Source organism: Diachasma alloeum, unplaced genomic scaffold, assembly GCF_001412515.2.
Source record: "Diachasma alloeum isolate Michigan unplaced genomic scaffold, Dall2.0 Dall_scaffold_00327, whole genome shotgun sequence".
Taxonomy (NCBI): domain Eukaryota; kingdom Metazoa; phylum Arthropoda; class Insecta; order Hymenoptera; family Braconidae; genus Diachasma; species Diachasma alloeum.
Genome location: NW_021680466.1, coordinates 339,457 through 366,238, shown reverse-complemented (window position 1 = coordinate 366,238; position 26,782 = coordinate 339,457). Strand labels below are relative to the sequence as shown.

The window sequence follows — 26,782 nt, the reverse complement described above, 5'->3', positions numbered from 1 at the left end:
ATCAATTAGAAAATTCCCAGAAGATGTTGGAAGTCTCTCACGAGGACTCCAATCAGGAACATCCCCTACGAGCACACGAACGGATTGTTCGTCGAGAATTCAATTTTCCACGAAAAATGTCTCCCCAAATTTTCCCAAAAACCCAGCGGTTTCAGAGATATTCAAGAAATAGTACACGAATCTTTCTGAATTCTCTCTTCATTCCTAGATTGACGAATTAATAGAGACTGAAGGCCGGGGTTTAGCTAGCGAATGATCAATCTATAGCTCCAGTGATGCAATTAACTTAATAATTGACTAATTCAGTGATTACGTTGTGAATTTATGTTGAATGTTTGTGTAAATATCGCAAGATTAAGTTTTTTTATGAAGAATTTATTGTGCTCTTGCTTTTAATTATTGTGGACAGGAGGAAAAAGAAATTTATCCGATAAAATAAGGAGAAGAATGCATAATTTACCAATTATTCTTCTTATTTTGATCGACGAACGATGGATTTTCTAGTGAAGTAGGGAAAATAATAGTGTAATTATCACTTCGCTCATCCCCACATTCAAAACCCTAGCAGAAAAATCTAAACGAACACTGTAAATATGTAAACCTGTAATTGTACAACAATTTTAATTAAAAAATCAAAAGCCTTACAACGTAAATTCTCCTAATTAACAGCATTTCCCACAATCTCCTCGACATTCTTCTCGTCTTTCCCCTCTGTTTTCTCTTTGAGCTTCTTCTCGAAGAACTCCTTTCGATGAGTGAGGGACACATGCTTCTGTCTGAAGAAGAAGATCTCGTCTCCGTCTGTATTGAAGGCCTTGGCCCCTTGTGCCCCGATCAACGTCCTCATGGCTTTATTACGCGCCAGAGTCTTCTCGTAATACTCGATGGCCCCTCGGATGTATTTTTCCCCTAACTGAGCTAGATGTTCATCGGCATCGGACTCGTAGTACCTGGTGAATTAAGAGCGAATTATTCCTTCTATTTTTCAATGTTATCTGGATTTTTTTCATCTTTCGTAATCCAAAATTGTCAATCGAGCGGTACATCATGTAGAAATTCCCAAAAATTATGATAGAATGATAAAAAAAATGGAAAAAATTCTGAACTTTTTCAAAGAGTGTTTTTAATTGAGATTCAGAATGAGTTGAAAAAAGTGGAAATTACAAATATCTGATTCGCTGTGGTAAATTATCTATTAACTGTCATTTTCCATGGTGGATAACAAAACACTAACTCCTCATGGGAAGTGACAGCTAGGTATCTCAATTTTTAAAACAGTGGTATGTAGTCATCTGCCATTTTTATGTGATAAAAGTGTGATTAAAAAATTCTCCAAAATATAACAACTTTTTTCAAAGAGCCTTTTCCGTAATAAATGTCTCTGTGCAGTGTGGGAGAAGATTTTCGAAATCAGTCTTCCCCTCGCATGATATTGGGTGACAGGCCGCCATTCGTCACCGTAAATCAGATACATTTTTCAATTTCTTGTTAGTCAACTTATTCTGAATATAAATTAAAAATGCTCTTTGAAAAAATTAAGAATTTTTTCTACTTTTTTTTTATTATTCATTCATAATTTTTTTAAACTTCTGCATGATGCAGGACTTAATTGACAATTTCAGATGACGAAAGATAATACGGCCGGGCCTTAAAGAGATGAAAAAATATATAAACAATTTAACTATCTTGTGACATGAAACAATCATTTGGTGTGAAATAATATAATTCTAGCTGTAAAAAATCATGGTACAAACGTCACACTAAATTATATGTTCCTTTGATTGTTTATCGTCACTTTTATTATTTTCAAAAATAAATGAAAGGATAAAAAATACAATGAACCGCCAGCTTTGGCCGGGCTACGCTGTAGTTTCGGATGTTTTCAGTTTTTAAATGTTTCAACTAAAAAAAATTTGAAAAAATTCATACCCAGTCCGTATTATCTAAATTAAATTTCGCAAAATATTTATATTTTTTCAAACATTTCCCTCTTACAAATAAATAATCAAACTTGTTTGCAAAACGGGGATTATTTTTCATGTGTCAAAAAATTTCGATTTTTTCACATCTAATGAAGAAACATTCAGATTTGATTTTTTGATTTCAATGGAAATGTGGAATTTCACATAAGACACTGGCTTAAATCTTGATTTTTAAACATTTCTCTTTTGAAAAACCAAAACGATAATTAAATTGCGAAAAAAATTAGAATTCCGAATCTAATCGAGTTTTCTGCAACTTTTTTCGTTTTCAATAATCTTTGAATTTACCGTAAGGGTAGAGCTCCTTTAAAAACACCAACGACCCACCTGATTATTGTGTCTTTCTGCATGGCCCAGACACCCCAGAAGAACAGAGAAGTCAGCGAATAAAGAATTACCCGCACGAGCCTGGGCCTCGCGTAAAGATTCATCGAAGTGTTTATCTTAGAAGCTAGGCCATAACAGCTCCCAGTCAACACCCCCGAGGTCAGCGAATTACACATGATCCGGCTGTTGTCCGTCATGAGGACTTCCCTCCCAATCGCGTACTTCTTCGCGTCCTCGGACAGGACGAGGGACTGCAGAAGCTGCCGGGCGTCCTCTCGGTTCCAGTTCACAGGCTCGTTATTTATGAAAATGTCGTTCTTATTTATGGAGGAGGGCGAGTCGTAGGTGAAGTTTATCGGAAGGCCGATGTAGGTGCCCTTGCGGGAGTTCAGGGCGCCTATGTTGTAGACGTCGAATCCGAAGACCATGAAGGACTTCGAGATGACTTTGTAGTAGTCGTTGAGGGAGAGGTCCTCCAGGACTGAGGTGAACAGGGTCTGGAGGTTCTCGGGAACTGGCATGGGCTGACTGTTCCTGGAAGATTCGAAAATAAGACGAGTATTTAGAAAAAAAAATGACATTTATCGGACCAGTAGTTTGGGAGATATCGAGCAAGTGTTTCTAGAGTTGGAGGAGAGAATGGGATTAACCCTAGCCCTAGTTGGTCACTACGCGACCCAGCGATTGGTCACGTCCGCGGGAAGCGCCGCCGTGTTATTTAGGCCTGAACGTTGCCAAATTCACTGTACACTGCCCGGGCGCGTTTAGCGAATTTCCGGCAACGTCGCGTAACAGGCACTTTGATTTAACATGGGAAAAAATAATTCCTCTGTTAGAAATAATTTGTTTTTTTAGGAATTTTGAGAATTATGTTGTTCTATAACTATTAAATTTTTTTAGACACTTTGATTGGAAAAGTCGATTTTTTTTTATTTTTCCGATCAGTTAATCAATGGCAATGCAAGAAAAACGACGCGCTGCGGTACTTCCCTCATATGGTGACCAATCTAGGGTTAAACATCATGAAGTAGTTGAGAAGAATACAAAATTGGTGGAAACAATTGGAACTTTGCAAGGAGAAATTGATTTTCTGGAGAAGGAGAGGGAGAAGAGTGAGAAATTGGATGAGCAGTTGAAGAAATTAAGGGGAAAGGGGGATCTTTTCCACAGGGAAAAGGAGAAAAACAAGAAATTAGAGAAGTTGAAGGAAAAAATTGATATTTTGCAGAAAGAAAATGAGAAACTTTCATTATGAAATGAGAAATCGAAGGAATTGGCTGAAGAAATTGAATTTTTACAGAAATAGAGGGAAAAAATGAGCGAAACAATTGGTGTTTACGGAACAGAATGATCAAAAGCTCGAGAAACTATCGAAAAAACGGAAAACCCACGAGAAAGAACAACAAACTCATCGCAGAGATTGACAACCTCAACTTAAAGATCTTCGATCAGTCAAAATAAAAACAAGAACTCAACTCAAAGAAAAATCCAAAACCAAGCTAGAACTTGAAAACCAAAAACTAAAGGGCGAAATGTTGAGTCAGAAAACCGAAATCGAAGAGATCGAAATTGTGAGGTAAAAAATTTTCAAAAACAAGGGAATAATGAGAGAAAAATCGTCAGGACTAGAAGATCTCCAGCAAAAATATTCATCTCAACTCGAAGAATTAGCAGATCACAAAAATCAATTAGAAAATTCCCAGAAGATGTTGGAAGACTCACGAGGAATCCAATCAGGGACATCCTCTACGAGCACACGATGGGATTTTGCCTAGAGAATTCAATTTTCCACGAAAAATGTCTCTATATTCTCTATATTCAAGAAATAGTGCACGAATCTTTCTGAATTCTGTCTTCATTCCTAGATTGACGAATTACTAGTCTAAAGGCCGGGATTTAGCTAGTGAATGATCAATCTATAGCTCCAGTGATGCAATTAACTTAATAATTGACTAATTCAGTGATTACATTGTGAATTTATGTTGAATGTTTGTGTAAATATCGCAAGATTAAGTTTTTTTATGGAGAATTTATTGCGCCCTTGCTTCTAATTATTGTGGCTAGTCAATGATCAATCGACAGCTCCAATAATGCAATTAACTTGATAATTGAGTGAAAAAATAAAAGAAGAGAACAAAATCATAGATTCAAATTGAAAAATTCATGTGTCTTACTTTCTCAAAGCAACGAAATCACGATATTTTTCCAAAAAAGCTGTATGTGGTAGCCATGCCGCAAGGCCGGTTCCACAGGCAGCAACAGTTGCTGATATAGAAACGAATGTTTTTCCTGCAGGTGTGAGGAACCATGCTAATCGATTCGCCATCGTTAATTCTTCCTCTGAAAATGTTTAAAAAATAATTCAATGTCTACAATATCTTTTGATCAAAAAAATTAAAAATCAGGTTCACGAAACATCGGAAAAATCCTTCAAAAGCAGTTGATTTTCAACAATTTTCTAACGACTAATTACCTCGAATTCCCTAGTGTCTTCCACAGTTCTCAAATAATTATTATTCCATTTAATTATTCTATTGTTAACACAATCCACCGGCCATTGATTCTCATTCCGCCAGGGGAATTGATTGAGAGACGAGGTTATGTTTAATTAGTCGGTAAGAAAGAATTCTTAATTTATCAAAACCTTGTCAATAACAACGATTAGGAAACGATGGGGTAAAACCGATACTTTTTACTTTTTTTCAAATACTAATGACTTATTGAATTATTCATGAAATTGTATCATTTTTTTTTCAATAAAAAGGGCAATTCTTCCCCCTTGTGATGAGTCTAGACTGAGCTCAATTGATAAATATGAGTTATGAATATTTTTAAAGAAGTGAAAAGTGTCCATTTTACCCCACCGGCCCCTAAACGTAATCAAAAATTCATTACAAAAATTAATTTTAATTACCGTTATGATTGTTTACTCATTTTTATTGTTATTAATCACGATTGATGATAATTATTTATTTATTTCAGTAGCAAAGTGCTAAAACGATTCAAGTCGATTTTGACTATTGGCCAGTTTTCAATGAATATCGCGAAATCTAAGGGAGATAGCAAAATTTTTATTATTACCTTTTTTGTAGCCCTCAATTTGCCCTACAAAAAAGGTTATTACGAAAATTCTGTTACTCCCTCAGATTCGGAGATATTTTTCGAAAATTCAGCTGAAGCAGAGATCGGCAAAATCATAAAACAGAATTCAAATGATTTTATTGTACATAAAATCAGGTAACTTTATAGTACAATTTTTCAAATTTTAAATTAATCATAAATCAATTTTTCCGATTTCGCTAATATTTTATAAATCTGTAATCAATTTCTCAAGAATGACGATTATTTGATTAATTGAAAAATCAATTTCAGATATTTAGAATTCACTGTTTAATCATAATTGAGAATGAAAAATTATTTTCAAATGTAAATCAAAAAGTAAGGAGCCATGATTACTTTTTAAAAAATTACTTAGTAACAATTTTTGTCGATCCCTGAGCTAAAGACTGAATCATCTTAAATCGTTTTACTGCTCTGCTGCTGACTTCGCTTTCGTAATTAATTTTTATAAGACATTTTGGCTGTAGTATTTTTTTAGCAAAAATCAATCATTCGAATTTCTTGCGATTTTTTCAACAGGGAGACTGCCGCCATCTGTCAACAGCATCATGACTCGAAAACATAACCCCAAATTGAGGGAAAAAGAGTGGATCAACACTTGGGACAGAGAGAATTCATTTATTTAATTAAAAAGGCAAAGTAATTAAAGGTGCACGATAAATTAACGAACAGGGGATTAATTGTGTTGATAATCGACTGAAGGTGAGCGATTTTATCGTTGAATGATTGTTGGAATGATCTTTAATCCCCGGCGTCATTGTTTGTTTTTGTTTTTTGAATGAATTTTCATTTTATTTTTTTTTTCTTTCACCAATTATTGATATGGTTTTGTACCTTCAAAAATTTAATTTTGTTGAGGCTTCTTATATGGCTTTCTTATCATTCAAATGGCGTCACAAAATTCTTTCCATTTTTTTCAAATTTTATTACGTTTTCAACGTGAATTTTTAAATTTTGTGAGTTTTTGATAAAATTTTGCATCTTAGCGGAGGTCCAATTTTTTTATTGGGTTTTTAATATATATTTTCGACGGAAATTTTTCGTTCTTTCGATTGAGCATGGTGCCAATTAGCTCACATCGTCGTAAAGGTTTTAAAATCGTCAAAATACTAGAAAATTGTGCGTGGTACGCGCTTCCCCGACCTCGGGTGAAGATCTTTTTCTTTCCTTACCCAAAGTGACTATTTTTACGAACCATACTGAAAAATTAGACCAGTATTCGGATCCGTTCTATCCAAAAATATTTTTTTTCAAATTTCGTTCTAAGAAAAGTTTCCCAATTTCTCATTTTTGAATTTTTTCCTTCTAAAATTCATTATTTATGGTCCATGAATGGTCGACAAATGATAAATTTTGAAATGAAAAAATTGAAAAATTGAAAATTGGCAAAAATTTTCAAAACCAAAATTTGAAAAAAAAAATTTTTGGATAGAACAAACCCGAGTCCCAGTCTAATTTTTCAATATGTTTCGTAAAAACAGTCGCTTTGGGTAAGGAAATTAAAAAATATCCAATCGAGATGGGGGAAGGGGCTACCGCCCAAAATTTTCTATTTTTTTTTGCGATTTTAAAGCAGTTCCGATGATGTAAGCTGATTGGCACCATACTCAATCGAAAGGACGGAAAATGTCCGTCGAAAATACTTTTTAAAAACCTGAAAAAAATTAACTTCTGGTGAAACCCAAAATTTTGTCAAAAACTCACAAAACTGAATAATTAACGTTGTGGGCGTAATAAAATTTGGAAAAATTTGAAAAAAAAATTTTGAGGCCTTTTGCATGATAAGAAAGCCATATATAAAGCTTCAACAAAATTAAAATTGTCATGTCATTATCCATTCACTATTTCCTCTCTATCAGACTCATCTCTTAATCTTTATTAAAAACGCTCTTTGAAAATGTTCATTTTTTTTCTACTTTTTTTTATTCTACAATCATAATTTTTCGGGACTTCTGCGTGATGTAAAACCCAATGGAAATTGTGATATATTTTACATTACAAAGGTGGAAAAACAATCGAGATAACGTCCGAAAGATAATCCACGCGGGCCTTAATTGAGGAATTGAGAAATGTTCGATTGATTTGAGAAACTTAGTCGATTCATTCGATTTTTCAGGGAAAATGTCGGGGGGAATGTTGTACGGTGGTGATGAGATTGGAGCCCTGGTGTTCGACCTGGGGCACCACTCGTTGCGAGTGGGCTATGCCCAGGAGGACACACCAAAGGCGGAAATTCCAGCTGTCGTTGGAATCGGTGAGGACACGAATGGCGGGAGCAACAAGGGGGAGCCCATGGATGTGGATGATAAGAAGCCGGACAGTAACATAACGCAGTCCAAGCCGAAGTACTACATCGACACGACGATTCTTCATGTGCCTAGACCAGGTGGGAATATTAGAATATAGAATAGAATAGAATTCATTGCTGCTTATAGAATACATAGCCCCAAATGCAGAGGGGGAAAGATAAAATACAAATCATACAGAAATTTGTACAATGCCTGATGTCTGATTTCCCTTATTGTATCTTGTCTTTCAGTATGTTTATATTTGGCCCTACGATCTGTGTATGGGACTCGATAATCCACGTCATTAAATTCTGATGCGTTTTTGGCTAGTTTATCAGCCTCCTCGTTTCCCTCAATTCCCCTGTCCCCCTGGAGTTTAAAAATGCAAAAAATTCCAGGCATGGAGGTGGTCTCGTACATGAAAGACGGTATGATCGAGGACTGGGATCACTTCGAGAAGGTCCTGGACTACACCTACTCAAAAGTCATTCAGTCTGACGCTGAGTACCACCCAGTCCTCTTCTCCGAGTCCCCCTGGAACATTCGCAGCAAGCGAGAGAGGCTCACAGAGCTCATGTTCGAGAAGTACAATGTTCCTGCGTACTTTCTTGTGAAGAATGCAGTGCTCGCGGCTTTTGCCAACGGCAGAGCCACTGGAATCGTCGTGGACTCTGGGGCAACTCACACATCAGCTGTTCCCGTTCAGGACGGTTTCGTCCTGACCCAGGCAATTGTCAAGTCACCCCTGGGGGGCGATTACATCAGCATGCAGTGCCGGCAGTATCTTCAGGAGAACGACATCGATCTGTCACCTGCGTACATGGTGGGGAGCAAGGAGATCGTCAAGGATCACGAGAAGCCCAGGTGGACTCCCAAGAAGGGAATTCCAGAGGTCACCAAGTCATGGCACAATTACATGGTGAAAAAACTCATTCAGGACTTCCAGGCGACTGTTCTACAGATCTCTGAGACACCTTATGACGAGAAAATCGTGTCCACTATTCCTGCGGTTCAGTATGAATTCCCAACGGGGTACCATCAGGTGAAGACAATTTTTCTAGTCATTTAAATGGCCTTGGTAGTTTAAAAAAATGAATGAAATGAGGGGATAACTTTGCACGATGAATTTTTATCCAAAAGGGGGAGAAACAATCTGAAGGATGGCTTGAAAAATTTGATCATTCTCTGAAAACTGGACGAAACGAGTTGAAGGTGATATGATGGGGATAAATGATTTTAAGAAATGTTTATAAATGCGAGGTGGAGGCACCACCATCTTGCTGGAATACCTCCCTCGGCCGCAAGTTTCTAAGATGGCGGCAGCTCCACCTGGCATTTTTAAACATTTTTGTAAATTAAATGAAACAAGTTAGAAAAATCAAATTTAGTTGATGAAATTCTGTATGATGAACAATTTTTTCAAGCCATCTTTCAGATTTTTTCAGACATTTATTTGCATTTTGCACAGAATTATTTATTTAAACATTCGGTGTTTATAAATAAATAATTGAAATTGTTCCTACTATTGGAAACCTTATATTTATAATGGAAAATGTATTGTCCATAAATTATTTATAGAAAATGCTCGTAATTTTAGAAATTCGAATTTTTTAATTATTTCATCAGTCTTCCTCCAAAAGTAAACATTCTAGTTTTTGTGAAGACTTTATATTAAGGATAACCAAGTATCTTTTACAGTTTGGTCAGACCATACTATAGATTAACCCATTTTTAATCATCAAATTTGGCAATCAAATTGCGTGAGAAAAATTTGAAAAAAATCATGAATATTCTGCGTCATGCAAATTATATTTTGCCCAGAATTATTATTTTTTTTAAACATTCGTTGTTTACAAATAAGTAATTGAAATTGTTTAAACTTTTGGAAACCTTATTTTTATGGTGGAAAATTGATTGTCTATAAATTATTTATAGAAAATGCTCGAAATTAAAAAAAAAATTTTAATTATTTCATCAATCTTTCTCCAGTAGTAAACATTCTAATTTTTTCAGATTGAAAAAATATTTTCTAACGGTTCAATATCGCGATTCAAATTCAGACCTGCAAAGTTCAAATAATGAGATTCTTGTCGGGAAACTTAGGGTCAAATGGGGCTCAAATGAAAGTTCGGATGTTCGACTATAAAAGTAGAAAAGCATGTCACTGGAGAAAAAATAGCCAAAGTACTAGAATATCCTTAGGTCATAAGACACGTTTTGTAAAGAATTTATATTAAGAAGAAAAAAAATTACGAAAAAAAATTTTTTTATAGGATTTCTCGACCGAGAGATTCAGGATACCAGAGGCCCTGTTCGACCCCAGTGTCGTTCAGATGAGAGGAGGCCTGGTGGGTAACACGATGCTGGGCTGTGGACACATCGTCACCACGAGTGTTGGCATGTGCGACGTCGACGTGAGACCTGCGTTGTATGGAAGTGTCGTCGTCACTGGAGGAAATTCCTTCATTCAGGTAAATTAAATTTTCTCAGGGGAAATGGGGGCAGAATGAAACCCTAAACAAACAATAATTTTTAATTTCACCCACAGGGATTCCCAGAACGCCTCAACCGTGATTTATCGATGAGGATTCCCTCCAGCATGAGATTAAAACTCATCAGTGCTAATGGCTGTGCTGAGAGGAGATTCGGCGCCTGGATAGGAGGATCGATCCTCGCCTCCATAGGGACTTTCCAGCAGATGTGGATATCCAATCAGGAGTACGAAGAGAGTGGGAAGAGCCAAGTAGAAAGAAAATGCCCTTAAACCCTCAGAACTCCCCAGTAATAATTCTTTCATTCACCTTCTTGCAGTGAAGTGTCAAATTCCCTCCAATCTAACATTCGTCGTGGAAAAACATGGACTTATCTCGATAACGAGTGGTTTTAGAGTAAAATGTGAAAAAACATTTTCTATAGAGAATTAAATTTCCTACGAAAAAGGTGGAGACACATTTTCTTCTAAATCCAACGGTTTCCGAGATAATGAGGAAGTTGGAGGGATTGAATTGGAAAAAAGCATGCTACTGTGACTTTTTATTTTAAATACCGAATTCCCTCCGTAATGAGTGGTTTCAGAGGCAAATGTCGGTGAACATTTTTTGTAGAGAATTAAATTTCGCACAAAAAAGGTCTGGATGTTTTGTCTCCTAGATCCAATGGTTTCTGAGGTACTTTCACATTCAAATATTTTTTTCACTTCACTGCACATCAATTTTTCACTCAAAAAAATCGAACAGGTTCCCAAGATAATTATTAACAGCGGAACATTCACTTCAGATCAGGTGGCATAGGAATCGTGTAAAGACGTGTTTTGTAAAATATAAAAGGAAATCGTAACAGTACGATTGAGAGAGAATTATTTTTCCTGTGTTATCATTGGGGAAAGACTTCCGGCTGCAATTGTCGACAATTACCTTTTGCTATTGAATATTCATGGGATCAGTTCATGGGGCAGGAGTCTCTTTGTTGAGTTTCTCCCACTATTAAAAGTTGAATCGAAGTATTGAAGTTGTAATTGTCGTAATTGCGATAATTTTCCTGGGGTGGAGAACTGGAGGAAGAGGGTGGCAGTCAGTTGGAGGTAAAGATGGGAAAGCCTCTGGACATCGAGGATTTTGTCATGATTAATAGGAAAATTCTCGAGGTGGTGGGACTTTATCCTAGGAATTGTGGGAGATATGTCTGTTGTGTGGTTTTTATGAGTCTTATTGTTGTACCTGAGGCGCTGGAGATCTACTATCGTCGAAGTGATTTTGATGTTGTTTTGGAGACGAGGTAATTTGTAAATTCGATTGATTCGTTCGGATCAAAAACAATTTTCAGAATTTTTTCCAATTTTTTTTTTAAATAATCTTTTGATCAATTTTTCTGGTGAAAAGTATTCGATTGTTTGATTTGGATTGAAGAATATTTTTGATGACGATTTTCATGACGCAAAGTTTTTACGCCATTTGAGTAATTTTTTTACTCCCGAGGCCTCCTAAGCATTGTTTAATTCTCAACTCTAAATAATAATCATATTTTCATTAATTTATACGAGAAAAATGTACTTGATTTCTAGTTCTGTTCTTCTGACAATCATTCTCGCAATTCTTAAATCAGTCATTTGGATTTCAAGAAGAGATACTTCCGATTCCGTTGGCTTTCTCATCAATGATTATTGGAAGATTGCTAATCACCTGGGGGAGCCTGAGGATTTTTACAAAAGTGCTAAGTAATCGTCAACACAATAGGGGAGGTTGGGGTAAAACGGACACTCGACTTTTTTTAAAATGTTAATGAGGGGTTGAAATGTTGATAAAATTTAATAATTTTTTTTAATACAAAGAACAATTATTTCCCTTTGTGACGAGCCTAAACTGAGCTCAATTGATAAATTAGTTTCTGATTTTTTTTATTATTATTTTAAGTGCGAAAATCAACAGGATTTATTTACACTATCAGTAACGGTATCTTAATCTAAATGCTTACATTTTCCTTTCTCATGAAAATAAATAACTATATACATAATTTTTTTTTGCTTTCGTTAGTTTTTCAGATCTTTCTTTCCTTTTGAAAATTTTTTTGAAAAAATTGTGCAATATTGTCACGATTTTTGCATCTGTTGTTTTCATAAAAGGGGTGATTGAGTTTGTAGGTGGGGCTTTACATTTTTCAAGTTCCTTCTTAAGAATTATCCTTTCTGAAGTCAAGTTGGGACAGTGCCACAAAATGTGATCCAGATCTTGGCTTTCACAGCCACAGGAACAGCTCGCATCATCTATTATGTGGACCCGTTCTAGGGAGGCTTTCAAGTGGTAATGATTGGCCCTGGCTCTGTTGACTCATGCTCCTGAGTTATGAATAATTTAAAAAATTCTAGTGTCCATTTTACCCCACCCTCCCCTATATCAGTAAAATGCCAATCATCAATTTTCTCAACGTCTTGATTGATTCTAGAGCAGCAAAAGTCATAACCATGAGCTACTCATTTCTGATCTGCAATGCCCTCCTCTTCTTCTACAGCCTTCCTCTCCTTCATCTCCTCCCTCATCCCGGAAATTCAGAGCAATCTGAGAGATTGCGAGTTCCATTCCTGGCAACTTATCCCGAATTCTGTTACCACTCGCCTGCTTATGAGTTCGTCTACATCTCCCAACTGCTGGCAACGTCCACCTGTGCACTCATAATCCTGGCGACTGACACGCTGATTGCCACCGCGCTACTGCACACATGCGGACATTTCGCGATCATAGAGAGAAATATATCTGAATTGAATTTCGCCAAGTCGGTGGAGAACCTGGAGCAACGTGTGCGGGTGATCATCAAGCATCATCAGCTTGTCATCAGGTGATGATTATCCGAATTGAGCGCATTAATGTTCAAACTCAGCCTCCGACGATTTTTCGGTTGAGGCCGATTTTGATTATTAGTCAGTTTTCAATTAACCCTAGTCTGGTCACCTGACGGGGACATGCGACTTTAGTCACCTTCGCGGGAGAGTGTCGCCGTGTTATTTTTTTGTTTCCAGCAACGTCGCGCAACAGGCAATTTCATTTAACACGGGAAAAAATTGTTCACCCGTTGGAAATAATTTTTTTTCTCCCAGAATTAAGGATACAATAATGAAAAAAAAAAAACTAGAATTTTCCAGATACTTCAATTGGCGAATTAAATTTTTTTCAAATTTTTCCGGTCAACCAGTCGATGGCAAGGTGAATAAAACGACGTGTTGCGGCAATTCCCTCGCATGGTGACCAGTCTAGGGTTAATATCTCGGAATCTAAGGCAGATAGAATAATTTGGTAATGTGCAGTAATACATGACTCCAGATTAATTTCAATAATTTATACATCAAACTTCATGGTTTATCAGTACAAACAATAATATAAATTCTAAAAAAACGTTGCTCTCCAACACAGAGGCCCAGTACCTCAAGAATGTGTTCTGGTGGGCGGTTATGGGATTTATTTGTAGAGCGAATTGAAAGCTACGACAAAGGTCATTACGAAAATTTCGCTATCTCCCTTAGGTACGGAGATATTCCTCAAAAACTCAGCTGAGAGTTAGGGATGTGTTACACCCTTTTCGCTATAATTCACGTTTTTTGAATTTTTCTGGTAAATTGTTGATCGGATTGACGTGAAAAAATATACCGTTTTTACGTTTTATTATTACTTAATGACTCACGAAATTTCATGATTGTGCAATTATTTTCCTGCGTATTTTTTTAAACTTTTCGGAAATTCACAAAACTTTAGAAAAAATGCAGGAAAATGATTGCACTACCATGAAACTTCGTGAGTCAGTCAATAATGATAAAACGCAAAAGCGGTATATTATTTCGCGTCAATCCGATCAATAATTTGCCAGAAAAATGAAAAAAAAACGTGAATTTTTGGCCGAAAGGTACATCCTTAAGTCGACTTAAACCGTTCTGCCACTTCACTATTGAATTTATACAACAAATCAGATATCGAATAGAGACTGGGAAAGTGGACTCGGTTAGTGGATTTGGAAAAAAATTTCTGAAGACATTTTTTGTGGGGAATTTAATTTAGAAAAAAAAAGTTCAGCAGAGTGAGAAAATTGATTGATATTAGAAATTCTAAAGTTTAGATTCTCTGATCGCCTGGAGTTTCTCTTCAATCCGTTGATGTTTCTCCAAGTATTCGCCAGCAGTCTGATTATTTGCCTCGTTGGATTTCAAGCGCAATCTGTAAGAAGTCATCGAAATGAAAGTTTTTTCAAAATCTCAGCAAATTTTTAAGAAAACATTTTTATTATTTTTCTAACGAAGGGAAAACTTGATAAATTTCCGCAATACTGTTCATACCTGATGATGGCCCTCTTCCAACTTCTTTTGTTCTGCTGGCCAGGCGATGAACTCATAACTCAGGTAATAAAAAGAAATCATTAAAAAAAATTTTTAATTACAATCATCTAGAGTTCTAGAGTAAGTACAGCAACATTCTCGGCCAATTGGTACATCGGCCCGAATCACCTCCGGAAAGATCTTCAGTTCATAATCCTCCGATCTCAAAAATCAAACTTCCTCTCAGCTGGAAAGTTGAGTGCAATGAACCTCGAGAATTTTAGTGCAGTAAGAACATGAAAATCACACGACTAAATTCAAAAATACAAAAGTTTATTTACACCTTACAGAAAATTACAAACTTATGGATTAATCATTTATTTTTAGATCCTGAGTTCATCTCTCTCTTATTTTATGCTCCTCCGTAGCTTCTCTGAAAATTAACATGAGTGGAAAAATATAATTCTGACTGATAAGGATCTGTTTATTGCTCTGCACTAGTTGTACACCTCACGTTATTCAGTAAGAATATTCATTCGCCCTTTGGTATTTCAAATCCGGAAATTTTCCCGCCGTTTCTAAATCCTCCATTCTGATTGGTTATACTGTTGAGACACCATGCAGACTAAGTCCATGGACTTCCCCCTGAGTCTCTCTAACTCATTTTTCTTCTGATCTTCATGTCGAGTCAACTCTGTCCAAAAGTGCCTTCAAACCCTTCTGCTTCCTCCCAACCCCAACAATTCCCAATTTTTCGAATCATAAGTTACGGAGACTTGACCTATAATCCCTTGCCATCACAACTGCGCCCCCCACCCATAATACAGCTGACAAAGATTATCAATGCTCGTAGCATCGAGAATCAAACGACAGTGACAGTTCAAATGACAAAATTTTCCCGCCATTTCTTATCGGTCATTCTGATTGGTTATGCTCTTAAGACGACGTGCAGGTCAACTTCCATGGAATTCCCCTGAGTCTCCCTAACTCATATTTCTTCTGATCTCCATCACATCGAGTCAACTCTATCCAAAAATGCCTTCAAACCCTTCTGCTTCCTCCCAACCCCAACAATTCCCAATTTTTCGAATCATAAGTTACGGAGACTTGACCTATAATCCCTTGCCATCACAACTGCGCCCCCCACCCATAATACAGCTGACAAAGATTATCAATGCTCGTAGCATCGAGAATCAAACGACAGTGACAGTTCAAATGACAAAATTTTCCCGCCATTTCTTATCGGTCATTCTGATTGGTTATGCTCTTAAGACGACGTGCAGTTCAACTTCCATGGAATTCCCCTGAGTCTCTCCAACTCATATTTCTTGTAATCTCCATCACATCGAGTCAACTCTATCCAAAAATGCCTTCAAACCCTTCTGCTTCCTCCCAACCCCAACAATTCCCAATTTTTCGAATCATAAGTTACGGAGACTTGACCTATAATCCCTTGCCATCACAGCTGCGCCCCCCACCCATAATACAGCTGACAAAGATTATCAATGCTCGTAGCATCGAGAATCAAACGACAGTGACAGTTCAAATGACAAAATTTTCCCGCCATTTCTTATCGGTCATTCTGATTGGTTATGCTCTTAAGACGACGTGCAGTTCAACTTCCATGGAATTCCCCTGAGTCTCCCTAACTCATATTTCTTGTAATCTCCATCACATCGAGTAAACTCTATCCAAAAATGCCTTCAAACCCTTCTGCTTCCTCCCAACCCCAACAATTCCCAATTTTTCGAATCATAAGTTACGGAGACTTGACCTATAATCCCTTGCCATCACAGCTGCGCCCCCCACCCATAATACAGCTGACAAAGATTATCAATGCTCGTAGCATCGAGAATCAAACGACAGTGACAGTTCAAATGACAAAATTTTCCCGCCATTTCTTATCGGTCATTCTGATTGGTTATGCTCTTAAGACGACGTGCAGTTCAACTTCCATGGAATTCCCCTGAGTCTCCCTAACTCATATTTCTTGTAATCTCCATCACATCGAGTAAACTCTATCCAAAAATGCCTTCAAACCCTTCTGCTTCCTCCCAACCCCAACAATTCCCAATTTTTCGAATCATAAGTTACGGAGACTTGACCTATAATCCCTTGCCATCACAACTGCGCCCCCCACCCATAATACAGCTGACAAAGATTATCAATGCTCGTAGCATCGAGAATCAAATGATTCACCTGGCCCTTAACACTCAATTTAACCATGCTCTCATCCACCAGCTTGACGAACCCAGCCAGCCTCTGTTCGATATTCCTGACATTAGTTTCCGCATCAGTAGTGACCCTCTCCGTATAAACAAAAGGCTTAAGCACACTGTTGAGGGTTCTGGCCTGGGTCCTGAGGACCCTCATGGTGGTCTCACAAGACTTCCTGAAAGGGCCCTCATACTTGAGGGGCCCCATGGCGCTCACCATATTATGAGTTAGCCTGAAGGGCACCTTCTCAGGAACTTTCAGTGTCTCCCCTGTATTGAAGAGACAATTAAAGTCCACATGAACGGTGTCTCCACACTTGCAATCAAACAGAATGTTCTCGCCATGTCTGTCGCCGAGCCCCAACACATACCCCACCATGGACATGACAGCTGTTGTTCTGATGTAAGCAGTCCTGGCCTCGTACCACGCGTAGGGATCGGGGAACATCAGCCTGAACCAGTCCCCGAGGACCGGTGGATGCCTGGGCAGCAGCTTCTCCACGAACAGCTTCCTCTTGATTTCCAAGTCTGTCCTGAGAGGTGGAGCAAGCCTCCGCAGCTCCTCGCCACTCATGCCCAACTTTCTCTCCTTGTAAATCCCCAGTAGAGCTTGACGAAACGGCAGAAGGTTCTGGACCCACTCGATAATTCCGCATTTCTCGTGAAGAGGAACCACGGAATACGTCCGGATATAGAGACGTCTCTGCCTGGATTCCGGGTCCTTCTGGAGGTACTTGTTGACGATTCCGTTGAACTCCATCAGGCGAAAGTCCCTTCGAAGGTCGTCGTCAGGCTTGCACATGAAGCTGTAACGCTTGCCATCAGACCCCCGCAGCATGATTTTCTTCGGCTTCTGCGCAGACGTCATGACAGTAACCTCTTCTTCGATCCCCACGATGGATATTCGATCATTGCTGAGGGGATCGTATCCATCCGGCAGGGCTCCATCTGCCGGCAACGAGAGCCTGAAGAACTGAGTCGTCGGCATCATAATCGACCCAAAGCTCGGATTCTTCAGCAATTTCGGCAAGTCTTTACAGAGGATGGACACTTTGGTCCTCGAGACCCCGCCCTCGATCCTGAAGGCTGTGAATTCAATGAGCTTCTCCCACAGGAGCCTGAAAGACGTCATGATCTTCTTGATCGTGGGCTCCTGCAGACTCTTGTGATTCCAGATTCGATCCTTGAAGCTCAGAGGACGCTTGTCCGATCCCAAGACACTCGTCAACGGTGACTTCTTCGAGTTCAAGACACACGCCATCATCCACATGCAGTACTGAGGATGAGCTGCCATCAGCTTTACCAGGATCTTGATCAGCTGCTCCTGCACGTCCTTGGAGGGATGGGAGATCCTCGAGATAAGTTGACTGAGTGCTGTCAGCCACACGTACGTCGGCAGTCTCGTGCAGTAGGCGTCGATGATCTTCGTCATCTTCTCCACCATCTCCACTTGTTCCTTCTGAGGCCTCTCCGATGTGTGGACCTTCTCCGCGAAGTCCATCCAGATGGTCAGCATCCTCGGCATGGATTGGTGAACGTACTTGCAGCTGAATTGAAGCGATCTCCCGTAGTAATTGATGATTTTACCCAGGAGGCTCCCGTTTGGTTGTCCTGCTTGTGCTTCGATGAATGACTCCTGATACTGAGCAAGCGCCAAAGAGCTCTTGCCCCACGACTTCCAAGCGCTGTACGACTCCTCGTAGTACTTCATATTCGTCGTCTTATCGACGTTCAATGTCTCCTCGTTGTATCTCGCGAATAGCAATTTGGCTTTTGCAAAGTTCTTGCGGTCCGGGGGACACGTGTGGAGCTGGAGCTTTTGGTAATAATCTAGAGATTGAAAGCAATTAGTGAACGATCGCTTCAGGGTGATCAGCGCGTCCTCTTGGGAGTTCCTCTGCCAGTACAATTGGGCCAGCTCAATGTTCAGTTCCTGTGGAGGACAGAAATCTGAAGCTGACAGGATGTACATGTACGCTTGCTGATAGAGACCAGACTTTCTCGCTATCTTCGCACTCTTCAGCCAGATCTTCCCGATTTCCTGCTTCAGATTGGAGACGTCGGTTGTCAGCTGGTTTGACTCTGTCAGCTGGACAAAGAGGTCGAGGGTTGCTCGCCTCATTCCGAGCACTGATTCCACACCTCTTGAAGCTCTGATCAGCTGTTCCCTTTGCTCCCACTCCTTTAGGATTATAGGAAGGCTCTCGACGTTCTTCAACATTAGGTCAGTCGCTTTCTCGAACTCGTTGAGGATGTGGAGTTTCATGATGTAGGGGTAGCTCTGTTGGAGGTAGGAGACCCGATGAGATGTGGCTCCCAGCAGAGTGACCAGTCGTTTCTTGATGCCTTGGAGGTCAGGCTGGACGCCCCTCTTCAAATCCTCCAGCAGATCCCTCTTGACAGAGTTCTTGTCATCGTTCAGCTGTACGAAATTGGCTAGTCTCCAGAATGGCTCATGTTCCACCATCAGGGGCTCCAGCTCGGGGCTGGAGCCTAGAACGCCTTCAGTGAACTTCATCGCGGTGAACGGCTGGTCCAATCCCAAGTAGCAATGAATCATGCCTTGGATGAACTTGGGGGACACGAGACGTTGTGCCAGTTTCTCGTAGCAGATGGCTGCGTCCTGAAGCTGTCCAGTGACCTCATGGGCCACCACCAGTTGCTGAAGGGTCGGTGACTGGTCCTGAGTGGCGAGAATCCCTGATACTCCGTCAGGCTCCTCCAACTGCGTGTAGATCTTCGCAAGCAAACCACTTTCCGTCTGATCTGACAATCCTTTGTTCTTCGACGTCATGTGTCTCTCGAGGTACATCAGGGCTCGATGGTACTCGTGTGACTTGTAGCAGGCCTCAGCCAGTACAAAGCTATCTAACTGATCAACGAATCTCTGCATGAGGAGGTACTTCTGGTCTTTTTCCCTCCGCTTCTCTCCCAGCCACCTCATCACGTGGTCCAGCGTGGAAAACACCACCTGAGAGCACCTGATCCTTCTCGCTTCGTCGGACACTCTGGTGTCGCTCTTCTTGTCGTTGGTCTCTCGTCTCAGGGGACGACGGATCACCAGCTCTTGATCGAGAGTTTGATCCCCAGATTTGATCACCGCGAAAATCTCGGTGAGCAAACGATTTCTGTCGGTGTCAGAACCCTTCATGATGATGTGGGTGAAGATGTGGGGGATGCAGAACATCGTGGTGCGAGAGTCCCTTCGTAACGCAGGTTGACAGGCACTCAGGACTGAGAAGAGCTTTGGATCTTTTATTGTGAGGATCATTGAGCAGGTCCAGTTGTACAGCCACTTCTCGAAGGTCGACCCTGCGGAGGACCCGTACACCGGGGATTCTACAGTGTCAGGATCCGTCGCTGTGTGTTTGTATCTCGAGTTCAAAAGGGGGAGAATTCTCTCTTGAGTCGTTGGAGACAAGGAATTCCAGATTCTCGAGTTGGAACCGGTCGGAGAGATCTCGAAGGTCTTGAGGATCTCCTGGATTGCGAGGGAGAAGCAGTCGACGTTCTGAGTGATCTTCTCCATCTGCAGGGCTCTCACGAGTTCCTGGAGGACCTCGAGCGCGAAATCCTCGTTCATCTCCGGGATGAACTTGGAGTCGTCCTTGGAGACGATTCTTCGAGGAAGAAGACTCGGTTCGACTGCCCCGAGCTGCCCAAGACACTCGCCACATTTCAACCTGATGCTCTCGTCCTTATCTTGGCATCCTGCGAGCAAAGAGTCTAGCAAATCCACCACTAGAGGATGAACGTCGGTGTTGGAGAGGATCATGTCGTTCAAGTGACTCCTGTGAACCTCGAGGAATTTCTTCAGGTGACTCAGTGCCTTGGATCGCACCTCATCGGTCTCGTGTTTGATCCTTCGAATCCAGATCTTCAGCCCGGCCTCGGGGTCCCTCGGCGTCGACCTCGCGACCTGATTAGCGACAACTGACGAGATCCTCTTGTTGACTTTGAGATCATCGATGAAGAAGAGTTCAGATATGTGAGATTGCAAGGCTTCGTTGTTGTCTATCAAGAGGAATTCCATCATGGCGTTGGCCTCCTGGGGGCAAGAGTCGAGTAACGGAACCATGGAGACGCAAATAGTGGGTAGCAGGGGCCCTAGATCCTCCAAAGAAACATTCCGGAGGAAGCAATCCCACGCGTAACAAGACAACTTCTTGAACCCCGGCCTGGTGAGGTTCAGACATGTCCTCAAAGTCGTCAGGATCTTGTACCTGAGGGGGCTCAAATGTGTAGCCCCCATGAACTTCATCAGAGCCCCGAGCGAACCCAGCGCAGACTTCTGAGTCCCCTCATCGCTCATAGGTCCCAAATTAGTATCAAACTTGACTAGAACCGCGTGAAGATGAGGCTTCAGGTAGTTGGCGATACTCTGATTTGTCTCGAAGTTACCTTTATGATCGGCATCAAACTCGGAGATGACTTCAAGACAAATCAAGACCCGCTCCATCTTATCGTGAAAGTGGAGGAGAAGCTTTCGAAAGATTCCGATGAAGGAGATCTTCATCAAGTCTCTAGCCGAAACTCTCGCGAGTTTGGAGACGAGATCGAGGCACTCACTACCCACCTCCGGGGTCTCATTGAGGAAGAAATGAGGGCAGATCTGCTGAAAGTACTCGACGAACATTTCGCGTTCCTCAAGCGCCAGAAGATCGGCGATTTCTTTGAACATGTCTCTGACCCTCGGGACTTTGATCACCATCGGGACCAAGTGGCTCACAACTAGACTCCCTGCCTTCCTCATGAACTCTCGGGCCCCGGAGTACCCGATACAGTGAACAATCTTGCTGAGAGACATCGCGACACTGTGAGACTTCTCGACGAAGTTGTTCGCCAGCAACTGCGTCATCAGTTCAACGAAGTCCTTACGGTACCTCAGGAAGAGCTTGTAAGGGGTCAGTTTGCAATAGCCCGCGACCTCCTTGTAAGCAACCGTTGCGGACGCCATCGCGGTGTACGAAGACTCCGGATGCATGATCGTGATGATGAAGATGGCGCAGATCCTCCGTTCCGCGGAGTAGATCTCAGCCCTCGCGAACTCCTTCGCGGTGTTGACGAGGGACATCTGGAGGGGTTCGTTGGGCCTCTCTAAAGCCACTGTCAACCCGTCCCCGAGGTGATCGATCACCAGCTCGACGAAGTCCTTCAGGTCCTTGGGGGTGTCATCCTGAATCGATTTACGACCACCAAAAATCGACTTCAATTTGTTCCGCGCTAGTTTCGCAATCGAATTCGAAAGGTTGCTTCTTATCTCCACGTCTGGATCATTGATAAGAGCTAGCCAAGTCTTGCAGACGGCATTTGAGCTGAAGCTCTGGAGATGGTTCGAGAGTTTAACGAGATTCTTGCTCATCGCTCTACGAACACTCAAGACGTTGGAAGAAAAGAGGGAGAAGTAGGACGTGAATATGGATTCGTCGATGGGGAATTTATCGCTGAGTCCTGAGGAATGTTCGAAGTGCTTGACACAGACGTTGCAGTTGATGCTCCAGGTCAACGAGTCCCATTCGGGTCGGATCAACTGGGCTTTCCCAGACAGGAGGCAGATTATGTCCCCCAGGACCCTGGCCACTGCCTCCTGCAGGGCTACTCTCTGACCCACGACCGCGGGCCTCAGGACATGAAGGTTTATGTCATTGAAGGACGCCTCGGGATCGGTCAGCAGTAGAACTGAGTTCCGAACTGCTGACACCGATAACTCCGAGTCATTATTGGAAACGCAGGTGCTCAGGTACTTGATTCTGACCCTTCCCTTTCCAAACTCGCAGATCGTCTCGAGACATTTGAGCTTCGTCTCCATGGTCAGGGTCTTGAGAGACGTTGAGAGTCTTCTTGAGAGGTCCAAGTTACTGGAAGACTTGTCTGGAAACCAGGGGAGGAGGAGGATCTTCTGGACTTCGGCCTTTGGAAACTCCCCGATCATCATCAGCTCCATCAGGCACAAGTAACTTAACTCAATTTCCATGGAGTCCTGGGAGTTCTCCAGAAGGCCCCTGAGGCTCGCCATCAACGCTTCAGAGTCGTCGAATAGCTTTCCACGAATCTTCTTGCTCATCATCCACAAGGATATGGTCCTCCCGATCTCCAAGCATTTCCTGAGCTCTGGAAGCTCTTTCGTCTCGATCTTTTGGAGCATCAGGGCTTGAATTGACCGCCAGAGGGGGCTGGTGTTAGCCGCGATCAACTTTCCAGCTCTCGACGATGTATTCAACTGGTAGATGATAAAGTGAGCGATTATAATCGAGAACTTCGAGGACTTCTCATGCCACTTCAACAAGTTCTCGTCTTCAAGTGGCGAAGCAGATCGCGGGTGTCTGATCAGATGATTGCGGATCTTGTCGATCGCGGAATATTCCAATTCTTTGGAAGAGATTCGTCCAGAGGTCGTGGCTTCGACGACAGCGAAGCAGAGATCTACGACTTGAGACGTGTTTTTCAGGTTCGTCAGGAGATCCTTCAGGATCGTTGGGGTGCGATTAATTACATTGAAGTTGACGTTGTCAGGTGATTTGTTGGGGTTCAGGGTGTTCAGGCTTCTTACGACCTCGACGCAGAGGGAGACGAACATCTGGACCTTGTCATCGTCCAATGAAGAGAATGTGAGGAGCTGGGAGATCAGCTCCATCGATATCACCTTCGACTCGAGTTTGCATTTGATCATGATCTTGAGGGTTCGTTTCCAGAGGTCCTCCAGGTCCCAGGACGACACCCCAGACTTTATGATGATCTTCATTATGGAGATCTGAGTTGTGACGATTGATTCTCGCGTGATCGTCACGGGGAAGTGGGTGAGATCTAGTTTCTCGATGGAGTTGGGCTCGACGACGAACTGTTTTATGATTATTTGGCTCTTTCGGGGGTCTGACTCGAAGTCTAGGGTGTCGTCGAGGATCGCGAGGTACTCCTGAGTGATTCTGAAGAATTCAGGCAGGTGGAGACGCGAGAGAATTCGAAGCATGCAAGCCTGAACCTCGAGGCTATTCAGGAGGACCTGGGGGTTCAGGGGGTCGCCGATCACGTGGAAGAGGACGCCGAAGAGCCATCGCGTGAAGGCCGAGTACTGGGATTTCAAGGGGTCATACCTGGGGCTTGATTTGAAGGGGGGTATCAGGATGTTTATGAAGTTCTCGGCGGCACGGTTCAGGAGCTCCAGGAATGCCCGGAGGCTTGGCTCTGATTCTGATTTCTTGAGGGAGAAGATCTTTATCGCGGGGGTGTTGATCACTCCCCAGAGGGACTCGGCTACTGCGATTCTAGGGGGGAGAAACGAGCGTTTAGGGGACAGAATGGGAAATTCAGTCAACCTCTCGTTTCTTATATTGTCTTCGTTCCCTCTAATTTCTTATATTGGCATTTATAGTATGAGGAAAGGGGCGCGGCTCGCGCGCTCGTGATTTGATAGGGATTTCAGCAGTGAAGTGGTAAAACGGTTTAAGTCGACTTATCTCGTAGGTGAGTCCTTGGAGAATATCTTTGAATCTAAAGGAGATAATGAAATTTTCGTAATAACCTTGTTTGAAACGCAACTAAATTTCCAGAACATTCTGGTCGACCATCGGCCTACTTCGAAAATCTCCGGGACCCTTCGGGTCATTAGCCATAAGTCACCGAAACACGCACGAATCAGTTTAGGCTTAGCCTCTCACCGTACAAGTCTATCTCGGGCAAATCACCTGTACAAGTTTTATATCGCACCTCACCGAGTACAGTAGCTCTTTGAACCTCACCTAGCTCACTAGTAATTAAGTACATCACCGGTCTTAGTAAGATCACCGTTTTGTTCAGTACATCACCTCTGTTGATTAAATTCAGCCTAAAGTCAGTGACTCAACGAATTTACAGTGAAAGACAATCATCAATTTAATTAGACATTCAACTATTGAAAACCAAAGAGTGTAAATAGTTTTGACAAAGTGGTTCGATCCCACAAAATAAAGTGTGATATTTTAAATCCGGCTCATCAGTAATTTTCCCAACAACTCCCTCCACATTTTCACCCCACATCCACCCTAAATTTAGTCATTCACCAAACAAGCCTTTTTTGTGGAGCAAATTGAGTGCTGCAAAAAAGGTCTGGAGAAAAATTTAGCTAGCTCCCTTAGATTCCGAGATATTCAATTAAAACTGGCCGATAGTTAAAATCGACTTGAATCGGTTTACCACTTCGCTACTGATTTAGGCGAGGGGCTACTCACTCCATAATTGGGTGACACCATGACTTTGAAACGAAGTCGATTTCAGGTGATTTCGAGCGTCACGGGAGGTGATTTCATGATTTCAAGTGATTTCATTAATTCGAAATTTGTGATTTCAGAAAAATAAAATTAATAAATAATAGAGGTGGGGCAAAACGGGTTGTGTTAAATTGTGAAAATCAAAATTGACAATAATAACTGGAAAATAAAAATGATTTCGTTTGATTCCACTCTGTCAATCTTGAAGTAATGACGATGAAAAGCGGTCCATTTTACCATTTTCCACTATGGCAGTAAGTGTGTCAATTTCAAAATCACAAATTAATTGCACGGTTCGCACTACGCCAGTGCGTCACTGATTTCGGTGATTTCATTGATTTCAGACGATTTCACATGATTTCGGGGATGACTTCGAAAATGATTTTGGAGAGCTGAAATCACTTGATTTCAGTGATTTCGGAGTCATTTCAAAATGATTTCATGCCAGAGTGGCGCCGTGATTTCGGGAGTAGCCCCTCACATTTATGCATATTATTTTTTATCATTATGCATTCATTTATTCATTCAAAAGGAGTAAACGTCCGCTTTTATTATGTAGATTTGAGAAAAAAATTTGAAAAATGATTTCTCAAAGTTTTCACGATGAAAAATTCATGTTGTAAGGCTTATGCTAATTGATTCCCTTTTCCAAATGTGAAAATGGAATTTTCGTGTCAATCCTCTTTAAAAAAATTGCTGAAACATTTTCAGTCAGTCTATTTCGACAAGCCTATGCTGACCTTTCAAGGTCCATGTGGGCTTTTCAAGAGCAAATTTCGCGTTATAAAATTTGTGAAGTTAAATAAATAAATGAAAAAATATCCTTCAAATTTTGGATGTATACCTATATGTATAGAAAACTAAAAATTGAAAGAAGAAAATATATATTTGTCTGTCTATTTTATAATTTTCGTCAAACTCAACAATGATAATTATATCTATATTATATATATAATTACATTGTATTATATGTATTGATTTTTATTCGCAAGCTAAGATAAACTTGAAATATTCCTAAGTCTAGCATATGCTTGGCCAAATAGATTGCTGACCACCAAAAATGCTTCACCTACTTTTTAATATAGAGGTCTTTTAGATGATGGAAGGATTACTAATGGAAATATCAACTTATCTGGCAGAGAGGATCGAAGAGGGAGGGCAGAAATATAAGAAATGAGAAGTTTCATTTAAAAAAAACTGCCTTTATTCGTATTTCTTTTTGATTCGTATTGCTTTGGAAAATTCGTTCTAAAATGTTTTCTATCATTGCAAAATTAGTTTAAAAAACGTTGAAAAAAAGTCCATTCCTATTTCTTTTTGATTCGTATTCCCAGTATTGGCTAGTGAATTATAATTTTTTTTGCTGTAAAAACTTACAACCAGTGTTCCAAAGCAAGACGAATCGAAACGGCACACGGATGAAGCCATTTTTTTCATAGAATTCAGTAAATAATGGATTTTTCCGGTATTGTCGACTGAGAAGGACTATCGGGGCGCGATTTTGCTCGTTTTATGTCGACATAAAATCGTAAATTTCAACCAATGACAGTCCTGGAATCGGAATACTCAATTAGGATTGGTTGAAATTTATGATTTTATGTCGACATAAAACGAGCAAAATCGCTCCTCAGAATTGCCTCAGAAAACAATAGAACCCTTGATCGTAATAAAAACTCAAGAATTCATACCTCTGTTGGATCTCCGGCGAGTCGGACTCGTCCATGTCCATCCCTACGTATTATCAACAACAATTTACCATCAATTATTCACATGACGATGTAAACAACAGCCAAAAGTCACATGCGTCACATGT

At 40.9% G+C, this 26,782-nt stretch overlaps 4 protein-coding genes across 4 annotated transcripts; 2 read left to right on the top strand and 2 right to left on the bottom strand.

The window, feature by feature from the left end:
- Window positions 1–596: 596 nt before the first annotated feature.
- LOC107040358 (transmembrane protein 177) lies at window positions 597–4,896 on the bottom strand. The gene is made up of 4 exons (XM_015260418.1): window positions 4,783–4,896; window positions 4,484–4,649; window positions 2,310–2,843; window positions 597–950 (listed from the first exon to the last, which is right to left on the bottom strand). The coding sequence occupies exons 2-4, from the start codon at window positions 4,633–4,635 to the stop codon at window positions 659–661; spliced, it is 978 nt and encodes a 325-aa protein (XP_015115904.1). The 5' UTR covers window positions 4,636–4,649; window positions 4,783–4,896; the 3' UTR covers window positions 597–658.
- Window positions 4,897–5,996: 1,100 nt separating this feature from the next.
- Window positions 5,997–11,058, top strand: LOC107040316 (actin-like protein 6B). Its single transcript, XM_015260352.1, has 5 exons — window positions 5,997–6,131; window positions 7,546–7,815; window positions 8,116–8,759; window positions 9,991–10,188; window positions 10,266–11,058. The coding sequence occupies exons 2-5, from the start codon at window positions 7,551–7,553 to the stop codon at window positions 10,479–10,481; spliced, it is 1,323 nt and encodes a 440-aa protein (XP_015115838.1). The 5' UTR covers window positions 5,997–6,131; window positions 7,546–7,550; the 3' UTR covers window positions 10,482–11,058.
- Window positions 11,059–11,303: 245 nt separating this feature from the next.
- Window positions 11,304–14,978, top strand: LOC107040297 (odorant receptor 13a). The gene is made up of 7 exons (XM_015260324.1): window positions 11,304–11,491; window positions 11,778–11,930; window positions 12,656–13,045; window positions 14,315–14,414; window positions 14,496–14,594; window positions 14,643–14,798; window positions 14,898–14,978. The coding sequence occupies exons 1-7, from the start codon at window positions 11,304–11,306 to the stop codon at window positions 14,952–14,954; spliced, it is 1,143 nt and encodes a 380-aa protein (XP_015115810.1). The 3' UTR covers window positions 14,955–14,978.
- Window positions 14,827–26,763, bottom strand: LOC107040337 (serine/threonine-protein kinase atr). Its single transcript, XM_015260388.1, has 2 exons — window positions 26,658–26,763; window positions 14,827–23,988 (listed from the first exon to the last, which is right to left on the bottom strand). The coding sequence occupies exons 1-2, from the start codon at window positions 26,696–26,698 to the stop codon at window positions 16,632–16,634; spliced, it is 7,398 nt and encodes a 2,465-aa protein (XP_015115874.1). The 5' UTR covers window positions 26,699–26,763; the 3' UTR covers window positions 14,827–16,631.
- Window positions 26,764–26,782: the final 19 nt, after the last annotated feature.

Excerpts from the sequence above, each read along its gene's own strand:
- LOC107040358 (XM_015260418.1), bottom strand. The coding sequence starts at position 4,635 with ATGGCGAATCGATTAGCATGGTTCCTCACACCTGCAGGAAAAACATTC. Across the intron at positions 2,844-4,483 it reads GATTTCGTTGCTTTGAGAAA|GAACAGTCAGCCCATGCCAG; the intron begins GTAAGACACATG and ends CGAATCTTCCAG. Across the intron at positions 951-2,309 it reads CAGAAAGACACAATAATCAG|GTACTACGAGTCCGATGCCG; the intron begins GTGGGTCGTTGG and ends TTAATTCACCAG.
- LOC107040316 (XM_015260352.1), top strand. The coding sequence starts at position 7,551 with ATGTCGGGGGGAATGTTGTACGGTGGTGATGAGATTGGAGCCCTGGTG. Across the intron at positions 7,816-8,115 it reads TCTTCATGTGCCTAGACCAG|GCATGGAGGTGGTCTCGTAC; the intron begins GTGGGAATATTA and ends AAAAAATTCCAG. Across the intron at positions 10,189-10,265 it reads GAGGAAATTCCTTCATTCAG|GGATTCCCAGAACGCCTCAA; the intron begins GTAAATTAAATT and ends TTTCACCCACAG.
- LOC107040297 (XM_015260324.1), top strand. The coding sequence starts at position 11,304 with ATGGGAAAGCCTCTGGACATCGAGGATTTTGTCATGATTAATAGGAAA. Across the intron at positions 11,931-12,655 it reads GATTTTTACAAAAGTGCTAA|AGCAGCAAAAGTCATAACCA; the intron begins GTAATCGTCAAC and ends GATTGATTCTAG. Across the intron at positions 14,799-14,897 it reads ACCTCGAGAATTTTAGTGCA|ATCCTGAGTTCATCTCTCTC; the intron begins GTAAGAACATGA and ends ATTTATTTTTAG.
- LOC107040337 (XM_015260388.1), bottom strand. The coding sequence starts at position 26,698 with ATGGACATGGACGAGTCCGACTCGCCGGAGATCCAACAGAG. Across the intron at positions 23,989-26,657 it reads TCGCCGGAGATCCAACAGAG|AATCGCAGTAGCCGAGTCCC; the intron begins GTATGAATTCTT and ends TCTCCCCCCTAG.